Source organism: Nerophis lumbriciformis, linkage group LG12 (genome assembly GCF_033978685.3).
Source record: "Nerophis lumbriciformis linkage group LG12, RoL_Nlum_v2.1, whole genome shotgun sequence".
In the NCBI taxonomy this organism is placed as follows: domain Eukaryota; kingdom Metazoa; phylum Chordata; class Actinopteri; order Syngnathiformes; family Syngnathidae; genus Nerophis; species Nerophis lumbriciformis.
Window position 1 is genome coordinate 42,633,146 of NC_084559.2, and position 11,517 is coordinate 42,644,662.

General features: G+C 42.4%; 1 protein-coding gene across 2 annotated transcripts in view; it reads left to right on the forward strand.

The window, feature by feature from the left end:
* Nucleotides 1-8,282, forward strand: part of kiaa0825 (KIAA0825 ortholog) — a 573,303-nt gene extending 565,021 nt beyond the window's left edge. For both annotated transcript variants that reach the window (XM_061986612.1, XM_061986613.1), the window contains one exon: nucleotides 7,626-8,282. In XM_061986612.1, the coding sequence (XP_061842596.1) occupies nucleotides 7,626-7,800 (175 nt within the window). In that variant the 3' untranslated portion in view covers nucleotides 7,801-8,282. The remainder of the gene's footprint in view (nucleotides 1-7,625) is intronic.
* Nucleotides 8,283-11,517: the final 3,235 nt, after the last annotated feature.

Below are 11,517 nucleotides of genomic sequence, written 5' to 3' on the forward strand. Positions count from 1 at the left end.
CATATGGAAACGGGGTTTGTACATGTGTGTATATATATATATATATATATATATATATATATATATATATATATATATATATATATATATATATATATATATATATATGGATGTGTATATATTTATATACAGTATATGTGTATATATATATATATATATATATATACATGTGTGTGTATATATGTATTTATATATCAGTGACGTGCAGTCACTAGAGGCAGGTGAGGCGGGGCCTTAACCTGCCATCATGGAAAGAAAAAAATTGTAAAAAGAAAAAAAAATAATTAAATTGTTATATGTATCCAGTGATTATACTATAAAGTTATTTTCCATTTAACTTCACCAGTTTTAGATTATTTTTATTCAAAATCGCTGAATTTTCACATTTGCCGTTCAAATACTGAGAAGAGACGGTGCGGTGATCAGCAGCCAGTTGAGGCACGTCACTCAGTGCCTCAACATGGATTCCGGACTCGGCTAACTGCTGGCCTGCTGTGCAGTGAGACTGTATTGCTATATGAATTATATTATACATTTCCATAGTTTAGATAGCTGAGGTATATAATGTACAGTGTATTTTGTCAACAACTGTATGTGTGTAACTTATTTCTTGTGCTGAGCGATCATAAAACGGCTGCAAAAGACGCACTGGCTGAGGCTCCAGTAATCCCGCCTCCTGCACCCCCGCCGTAGAATTGTTATATCAACTAAAGTCCACACTTAAACTTTCTACGTGCAAGATTGAATCTATTTAAAAAAGTTATTTCATAAGAAGCCAAAAAGTGCAAAAACAATAATGTTCGTGTTGGAGGAGTTGTGAATGACTGCAGGGCCACAACATTAGGTACATCTGCAGACCGCAGGTGTACCTAATTCACAACTCCTCCAACACGAACATTATTGTTTTTGCACTTTTTGGCTTCTTATTAAATAACTTTTGTAACCTATTTTCATGGGTTTTCCTCTTTGTGATGTTAAGTTCCTGTTATGCGCTGTTATACAGTATATGCCTTGAGCTCTTATTTTGAAGGCGCTAAGAGCGGAAGTGATGACACGTTGCGGAGATTTTTGAAAGAAGGTAAATAAAGTGGTCCTCGTGTAAACTGGATCCTCCGTGTTTGTTATTTTGTAGTTTCATACAGTATAGGCGACATTTATAAACCCTCGGTTACACTTTTTTAAATAGATTCAATCTTGCACGTGGAAAGTTTAAGTGAGGGCTATAGTTGCGGCGCATGGACTTAATTTATAAGTAAAGGTAAGACCATAATAACGTTTTTTTTTATTAAATGTGCTTTTTTGTGTGCTACAGTTTGTATGTGTAAAGTTAAAGTTAAGTTAAAGTACCTATTATTGTCACACACACACTAGGTGTAATTAAATTTGTCGTCTGCATTTGACCCATCCCCTTGTTCACCCCCTGGGAGGTGAGGGGAGCAGTGGGCAGCAGCGGCGCCGCGCCCGAGAATCATTTTTGGTGATTTAACCCCCAATTCCAACCCTTGATGCTGAGTGCCAAGCAGGGAAGAATGCTGGTATGAGCTTTTAAACATAACCCGTTAACTGCTGCCAATCAAATGGTGAATAAGATACTCTTTAGGGTTCATATGTTTGTAAATCTGACTGTGATGAAGTCAGTGCCTCACCAGCCATCAACCTCACCGCACGTCACTGTTATATATATATATATATATATATATATATATATATATATATATATATATATATATATATATATATATATATGAAACAGAGTTGACACAGGGGTAGATCCTTGGCTTTTGGCTGAGACCAGATATTTTGAACTCAAAAAAGTTGTTGACCACTACTCTGACACTTTCTTGATAAAAATAAAATTAAAATAAATGAACATAAAGTTCTCGCCCGGAAAAGGGTGGAGTGCCATCTCCGGGTTGGGGAGGAGATCTTGCCCCAAGTGGAGGAGTTCAAGTACCTCGGAGTCTTGTTCACGAGTGAGGGAAGAGTGGATCGTGAGATCGACAGGCGGATCGGTGCGGCGTCTTCAGTAATGCGGACGCTGTATCGATCCGTTGTGGTGAAGAAGGAGCTGAGCCGGAAGGCAAAGCTCTCAATTTACCGGTCGATCTACGTTCCCATCCTCACCTATGGTCATGAGCTTTGGGTTATGACCGAAAGGACAAGATCATGGGTACAAGCGGCCGAAATGAGTTTCCTCCGCCGGGTGGCGGGGCTCTCCCTTAGAGATAGGGTGAGAAGCTCTGTCATCCGGGGGGAGCTCAAAGTAAAGCCGCTGCTCCTCCGCATCGAGAGGAGCCAGATGAGGTGGTTCGGGCATCTGGTCAGGATGCCACCCGAGCGCCTCCCTAAGGAGGTGTTTAGGGCATGTCCGACCGGTAGGAGGCCACGAGGAAGACCCAGGACACGTTGGGAAGACTATGTCTCCCGGCTGGCCTGGGAACGCCTCGGGATCCCCCGGGAGGAGCTGGACGAAGTGGCTGGGGAGAGGGAAGTCTGGGCTTCCCTGCTTAGGCTGCTGCCCCCGCGACCCGACCTCGGATAAGCGGAAGAAGATGGATGGATGGATGGAACATAAAGTTCGGGGGGTTGGAAAACAGAACAGGAATTAGAGCCATGTTTCAGGGAGGAGAATCCGACATAAAGAAACACATATTTACATAAACAGATCTTTCCACCTCACAGGTGGTAATTGCAACTGTGACAGCGGCAGGTCTGCAGAGAAATGGGATGTCTTCCGTGGCCAAACACACGTTGCAGCAGAGGCTGAGTCTACATTAAAGTGCTTTGCGTAGCTGTGATGTAGTCATGCTCCGCGCCCCGCTCTTGCCGCTCCAAACATAACAATATAAAACATGTTTGAAGATGCAATGAGGAATAGGAAAAGGAGGCAGTGCGAGATTGCAATGAAAATGCAATCATTTTGCAGTCAGACAGACATCATTCTGCCGTGGACAAAGCACCACGCGCAGCTCAAAGACAGCCGTATGGCTTTGATTGACCACAGTTACCTGTCCAGTGACTCTATTGAATTAGTACCCACGGCTACTGAGCACCATCAGAGTTCAGCAGACTTACAGCTTCCGGAAAAAAAAAGCTGCTGTTTTTCAGTCTGGTGGTCCTCCTCCCGATGCTCTGCAAGCTTCTGCCTGAGTGAAGAGGCTAAAGAGAGAGTGTGCTTTCACCAACCTTGCAGTGTCTTCCTCTCTTAAGTCGTGCAGCTGCTGTGCCACAGCCTGTCAGAGCAAACTGCTGGAAAGGTTGCTTTACCTAAAGTTTGGGAACCACATTCTAAATGCGGGTGTTGAGATGAAAAGATGATTGAGTCTCTCCAATATTGTGAAAGGAAACATATTTGCTAGTTTTAAAGTAGCATGTGGTCCCCACATTGTAGGTCCCACAAGACTTTTGTTTGATTAAATCCTGGAAAGTCCGAGGACCAATGATGGTGAGTACTTGTTGGCGCAAAATAACATTACACAAATGCGTACGTAGGTGTACGTACAGCAACAAGATATTCTGGTTGATTTTCAGAATTAAGTGATCGATTTCTTACCACTGTTAAAAGAAAAAAAAGACAAATCCAAGAAAGGTAACTGACTCCCGCGGTAGCAATTGTGTTAGCAAGCTACTAGAACTGGCCCGGTTTGTGTTGTTGGATCATGGGTGCAGATGGTATGGGATGTGTAGACGTGTCCACCTCAGATTCGTAGTGATGTCGCTCTGTTCTACCACTCTTCCAACATAAGATGACAAGCATTTCCGGTAAAACTAAGGATTAATGATCCTTTTTTTGTGGACTCATTTAAATTGTGTTCTACGCCAACGGTGTGTTTAAGGTGTGCCTGAATGTTGGAATTTTATGTGCAGTCGTGTAGAGCAACTGGTCTACCATGACAGTCAAACGACTACAGTACACCATCCATCCATTTTCTACCGCTTGTCCCTTTCGGGATCGCGGGGGGTGCCGGAGCCTATTCGGGCGGAAGGCGGTGTACACCCTAGACTCGTCGCTACCTCATCGCAGGGCCAACACTGATAGACAGGCAACATTCACACTCACATTCACACACTACAGCCAATTTAGTGTTGCCAGTCAACCTATCCCCAGGTGCATGTCTTTGGAGGGGGGAGGAAGCCGGAGTACCCGGAGGGAACCCACACAGTCACAGGGAGAACATGCAAACTCCACACAGAAAGACCCCGAGCCCGGGATCGAACTCAGGACATTCGTATTGTGAGTCACATGCACTAACCCCTGTTCCACCGTGCTGCTACAGTACTACTACGGGGAAATAATGAAGTCAATGAAGTGATAACATTGTAATCCTACAATACCAAGTTTGTAAACACGGAGAGATAGGGCCATCGAAACATGGCTCATAGTTCCAGTCACTCTCGTGGAGGCGCGGACTTAACGCTCATGTATCCTATTGGTGTACTTGATGTTTCCTTCTTGTTTTCATGTGTTTTTTTGCCACTTCGTGACTTCTGCACTGCTTTTTTTGTGGACTTTTGGAGCTGCACCGGAGACCAGCTGCTGAATTTCTGCCACAACGGAGTTTGCGCAAAGAAACCAGAGGAGACGAGACAGGAGGAAACAGGGCTCGAGTCGGGATGAACGTCACTGAATGAGCATTTCAGTCTCCCTGTACGGATTCTGGCTCATCCACGCAGACCGGACATTGTCTGAGAGCTGGTGGGCAGCCTCGGATGGAGTCGGCTTTCTTGGTTGCATTGTTGAATCTGTTCCGAAGGCAATATGTAGCATTTTTATTTTTGTATTTTTTTTGTTGTGTTTAACTTTTGTAGATGTAATATATACACTTACTTGTGTATGTATGCTTTAAAAGAAGCAGTAGAAAAATACAGAGCACAGGGCTTTACAATGTTGGTAGGTTTGATTGATGCATCTAAAGCATTTGACAGAGTCAACTATCACAAACTCTTTACCAAGCTGGGGTGTTCTGGGTAGCGTCATACCTATTCTGGCATATTGGTATGACAGGCAGACGATGCAGGTAAAATGGGGGAGTAGTTTATCCTCTCCCTTTGGAGTTGGCAATGGGGTACGGCAGGGTGGGCTTCTATCACCAGGCCTATTCAGCCTGTATGTGGATGATCTGTCGAGGCAGTTGAGAGATTGCAGAACAGGGTGCATCATTGGGAACACCTTAATCAATCACTTTATGTACGCTGATGATTTGGCCATTATATCTCCCAGTGGTGCAGGGTTCCAACAGATTCTTAACATATGCTCAGACAATGGAGTCAAGTTTGACATCAAGTATAATGCCACAAAGAGTATGGTAATGATATGTAGGACCAAAGTCAACTGTTGGCTTTATTATAAGAAAATGGAAGAGTTTGGGAACAACAGCAACTCAGCCACAAAGTGGTAGGCCCCGTAAACTGACAGAGAGGGGTCATCGGATGCTGCAGCGCATAGTGCAAAGAGGTCCCTGACTTTTTGCTACAGGTGCTACAGAGCTCCAAACTTAATGTGACTTTCAAATTAGCCCACGTACAGTACGCAGAGAGCTTCATGGAATGGGTTTCCATGGCCGAGCAGCTGCATCTAAGCCATACCTCACCAAGTCCGATGCAAAGCGTCAGATGCAGTGGTGTAAAGCACGTCGCCACTGGATTCTAGAGCAGTGGAGACGCGTTCTCTGGAGTGATGAATCACACTTTTCCATCTGGCAATCTGATTGACGAGTTTGGGTTTGGAGGTTGCCAGGAGAACGATACATTTCTGACTGCATTTTGCCCAGTGTGAAATTTGGTGAAGGAGGAATTATGATGTAGGGTTGTTTTTCAGGAGTTGGGCTTGGCCCCTGGTCTGGTGTGGATGAACTTGACTGGCCTGCACAGAGTTCTTAACCTGAACCCGATAGAACACCTTTAGGATGAATTAGAACGGAGACTGAGAGCCAGGCTTTCCCGACCAACATCAGTGTATGACCTCACCAATGCGCTTTTGGAAGAATGGTCGAAAATTCCCATAAACACACCCTGCAACCTTGTGGACAGCCTTCCCAGAAGAGTTGAAGCTGTAATAGCTGCAAAAGGTGGATCGGCTCTGATTTTGATTGATTGAGACTTTTATTAGTAGGTTGCACAGTGAGGTACATATTCCGTACAATTGACCACTAAATGGTAACGCACAAATAAGTTTTTCAACTTGTTTAAGTCGGGGTCCACTTAAATTGATTCATGATACAGATATATACTATCATATATACTATCATCATAATACAGTCATCACACAAGATAATCATCAGGGTGTATACATTGAATTATTTACATTATTTACAATCCGGGGTGTGGAGGGGAGTGGGGGGGTGGGGGGGTTAGGTTTGGTTGTTATCATCAGTCATCAACAATTGAGAACAGAGAAATGGATATTGAAACAGTGTAGGTCTGACTTGGTAGGATATGTACAGCAAGTAGTGGACATAGAGTAAGAGAGAAAATGAGAGGGGGGGAGAGAGAGAGAGAGAGAGAGAGAGAGAGAGAGAGAGAGAGAGAGAGAGATCAGAAGGCATAAGAAAAAGTATCTACATTTGATTGTTTACATTTGATTATTAACAATCCGGGGAGGGTGTTAGTTTAGGGTTGAAGTTGCCTAGAGGTATACTTTTATTGCGGTTTTGAAGGAGGATAGAGATGCCCTTTCTTTTACACCTGTTGGGAGTGCATTCCACATTGATGTGGCATAGAAAGAGAATGAGTTAAAACCTTTGTTAGATCGGAATCTGGGTTTAACGTGGTTAGTGGAGCTCCCCCTGGTGTTGTGGTTATGGCGGTCATTTACGTTAAGGAAGTAGTTTGACATGTACTTCGATATCAGGGAGGTGTAGCGGATTTTATAGACTAGGCTCAGTGCAAGTTGTTTTACTCTATCCTCCACCCTGAGCCAGCCCACTTTGGAGAAGTGGGTAGGAGTGAGGTGGGATCTGGGGTGGAGGTCTAGAAGTAATCTGACTAGCTTGTTCTGGGATGTTTGGAGTTTAGATTTGAGGGTTTTGGAGGTGCTAGGGTACCAGGAGGAGCATGCGTAATCGAAAAAGGGTTGAACGAGAGTTCCCGCCAGAATCTTCATGGTGCTTTTGGTGCGACATCATATTGAACCCTATGGGTTATGAATGGGATGGCACTTCAAGTTCATATGTGAGTCAAGGCAGGTGGCCAAATACTGTTGGCAATATAGTATATATTTTTTTTTCTTGATGCTTTTATTTATTTATTAGATGCCTTTTTACTGATATGCACAAGCACTGTTTTAATATTATATGATATTGCCTTTTATACTGTATATTTTTTGGTTTTGTTGTATGTATTGTATGTGATCGTATGTCTACTTAGACATTGGAGCCTGCAATAAAGCTTGAGTGTATGTAGAAATGGTGTTGCATAAGTGGCAGCTGGTTGCATCTTTTATGTCCTTTTTGTTTCCCTTTTGTTTTCATATGTTCTACGCTCTTTTTGTGACGTTTTGTATCTGCACTGCAACCACATAAATTCCCCATTTCAAGGCCTGGCTAAGCATCTCCAGGGAGGAAGTCGGTGATGTTCTTGTTCCTGTTTTGGACACGACCTTTCACACATTCTCCTTGTGTTTCCAGGTGGGAGATGCAGGACGGTGCAGAGCTGCAAGAAGATGAGAAAACGACGGTGGAAGAACTCCGAGGAGCCTTTTTTGTTTGTCACTGCGGCGCAGGACTGCAGGAGTCTCGTGAAGCAGATGAAAAGATGGCGGAGCGGACCCAGGGGGGGTCCGATAAAACTGCTGCCCAATAACAGTCCAAGCAGTTGGAATTTTTATCATGTTGTAAATGTTTACTTGTAATACACACTTGCGGCTCTGCAAGTGTTTGCGTGTGTGCGAACAGGATGCTGCAGGGTTACACTATATGTGTTCGCATTGTGTGACAGGAGATCTCGATTCTCCTGCATCAGCCCGCACATTTCTTTGTGGAGAACATCTTCTCCAATCAGTTTTGGGAAACAGAGAAGCCACATTTGTTTGTCCAAGACGAGATGGGACTCTGTGATCAGTTTGTTTTGTTTCTTTTCAGGAAGTGAGTGTAAAGTTGACAGCATCCTTTTTTTTCTTGCTGTCTGGAAAAAAAGCAACATCAAATTACAGTTGGATGAAGTTTGTTTTGATTGTGTTGCAATCCGTTCCAAAATCTACCCCACTCTGTAATGTCAGTCAGTATTTGTGCATACTAGGATATAAAGTGAATTCTAGGTAATGAAATAATGTATTTTTTTAAACATACTGCTTAAATGCTCTAGATACAATAAATAATGAGATAAAAGTTGTGTTGAGATGTTATTGAAGAGCCTATTTTCTGCATGCTGCAAGTGTTTCAGGTCAGTTTAAAACCATTGTTGTTGCATCATGTGACCCTCTTTGTTCTATACCAGGGGTCCCCAAACTACGGCCTGCAGTCCCAAGTAAAAACCAAAACAAATTATAGACATTTATATTTAATATTTTTTTGTATTATTAATTATTTATAATTTTAAATATGTCTTTTCTAATCCATTTTCTACCGCTTGTCACTCTTGGTGTCTGCTAGCCACTCAGGCAAATCATATTGTCTAAAAATGTTCCCATTTTCCCATCGATAACGTGACATCATCACACTCGGAATATATATATATATATATATATATATACATATATATATATATATATATATATATATATATATGGCTTCACGGTGGAAGAGGGGTTAGTGCATCTGCCTCACAATACGAAGGTCCTGAGTAGTCTTGGGTTCAATCCCGGGCTCGGGATCTTTCTGTGTGGAGTTTGCATGTTCTCCCTGTGACTGCGTGGGTTCCCTCCGGGTACTCCGGCTTCCTCCCACCTCCAAAGACATGCACCTGGGGATAGGTTGATTGGCAACACTAAATTGGCCCTAGTGTGTGGATGTGAGTGTGAATGTTGTCTGTCTATCTGTGTTGGCCCTGCGATGAGGTGGAGACTTGTCCAGGGTGTACCCCGCCTTCCGCCCGATTGTAGCTGAGATAGGCTCCAGCGCCCCCCGCGACCCCAAAGGGAATAAGCGGTAGAAAATGGATGGATGGATATATATATATATATATATACACGTTTGTACATACATATATATATACAGTCCGGCCCCCGGCCCAATTTTTTTAACCCAATGTGGCCCCCGAGGCAAAAAGTTTGGGGAATTCTGTTCTATACTCTATAATCCCTCGCAATCTAATATGATCTTTTGTAGGAAATGCATGATGTCCAAGCGGTGTCAATATTTATTTGAAATCATTGCGGGTAAAAACCACACAATGCGCGTGCATACTCATTCAGAGAGGAAGTGTGATGATAATCTCTCATAGTCTCTTATTTACCAACACAAATTCAGTTCACAAATGCTCTTAACGTACTGAGGCAAATGTAATAATTGATTTTATTTTCTCTTGGCTCTTGGCAAAGACGGTCGCACTCCCTCCCCGATCCGTGTTTGCCCTGCTTGCCTCTTTGTCTCGTCCTGTTTTGTTGAACTTTTCTTGTTGCCTCTTTTTGCACTGCCCCGCAAAATCTAAACAATAAAATTTATCAACTGGCCTCTCAACAAATTTAACATGTTCTCGGGTTCAGAAGAACCTGTTTGTCCTGTCAGAGCGGTCGTCGCTGGACTCACGACAGACTCTTGGGAGAAGAGGAGTGCCGTGTGCCTTGCGACCCTTTCAGTCAAGGACGTTGACGATATCTACCTACTCGAGACATATGCTGATTGCCCTGATGTATCGAAGAATTGGACAATACTGGCAACCATTTAAAGTACCCCAAAGCTGCCACAAATTATTGGAGGATGCAGGCACAACTCTGAATGCTCAGGCTTTTGGACAGTCTGCTCTGCAGGATGAATTTAAGGATCAGAAATAGGGTAAAATGTTTACAATTGTTTTTACTTGCTCAAACACAACCATTCTAATCTTGTTTCCCCTGGCTGTGACGTGGTAAAGTCGTTGCTTCAAGATTCCCCTCGAAGACTCCTTCCCTGTCAACAACACCTGGAAAGATAAACTCTGTTCCTTTGCCACCGCATGTAGAGCAAATCTAGGCCTACAGGCTTAACACGCACACCATGGACCATGGCTACATATGCACACACACCCCTACGCATTTTCCGCCGCGTCAACTTACTAGACTGTTGCAAGTCTTGTGGTTTCTGTGTCAACATATATGTGCTTATCGGCTATCAAGTTTTGTGCCCCCTTTCCCCATTGGAGCCCACTGATTTTTTTTAACTTATCCTCCCTTAGCGTCTACCTTTTGTCCCAACTTTTACGGGGCGCCGTAAGTAGCGACCCATCCCATTTCCTGTTCTGTTCCATGTTTGTTTTTCCAATCTTGACTGGGTTTGTTGTGAAAATGAAATTCCGTTGTACTTGTGCAATGACAATAAAGAGCATGCCATACCATAATGTTTAGAATGAACAAACACTTTTCAAGCGTAAAACATACACAGAGAATGTCTGCAACTACAGGACAATAAGGAAGATTTTGGTGGTGTTTTTTTTTGTATTTATAATAAGTTATTACCATTAGTTATAATGCATACAAACAGTGCAGTGATTAGACAATGAGATTTTAGTATTTGCTTTTACTGCCGACTCGTGTCTATTTTTAAGTATGTGTGGTGTAAAACGAGTAAAACAGTATTAGTTTTTTTTTTAATTTTGTGTTGAAATCCTGTGCTTTCTGAGGTAAACATTTAAAACACTGGCAACCAATTCATAAAATCACAAGTTGAGTTAATATTATTGGAAAAAAATAGACCCCAAAATATCCAAACTTTTGCCGCAACTTTTTTGAAAAGCCTCGGCAAATTCATGCAAAAAAGGTTGTGACATTCACACAAAAAAAGCCTGCAAAATCTCGGGGGGAATTGTAATGTTGCATTATTATATAGACCTATTTATATGATTAAAGGTAGATCATTTATTAATGCACTGTGTCAGGGGTCTCCAAACTTTTTGACTAGGGGGCCGCATTGGGGTAAAAAAAAATGTGTCCGTGGGCCGGGCTGTATATATATATATATATATATATATATATATAAATATATATATATATATTCCGACCGCGATGATGCACGTTATCAATGGGAAAATGCATTTTTAGCAATATAATTTGCCTGAGCGGCTAAGAGACACCAAGAGTAACAAGTGGTAGAAAATGGATTGGAAAGGACAGATTTAGAAAAAAATAAAAATAAATATACAAAAACTTTTTTTTAATTATTAATTTTTTATTTTTTTTACTTGGAACCTTGGGTACGGATTTTGGACGCTGGGGGGCCGGTCCAGCGCGGGCCGTAGTTTGGGGACCTTTGTCTTATATCATGGTGCCAGAATTGCAAGTCTGATGCCGTTACAATGTGATCAAATTTTATTGTTATTATTTCAAGCACTTTACTTCATAAGGAATCTTATAATGGTTTATTTTGTCTAAACTTCAGATTCTAAAGA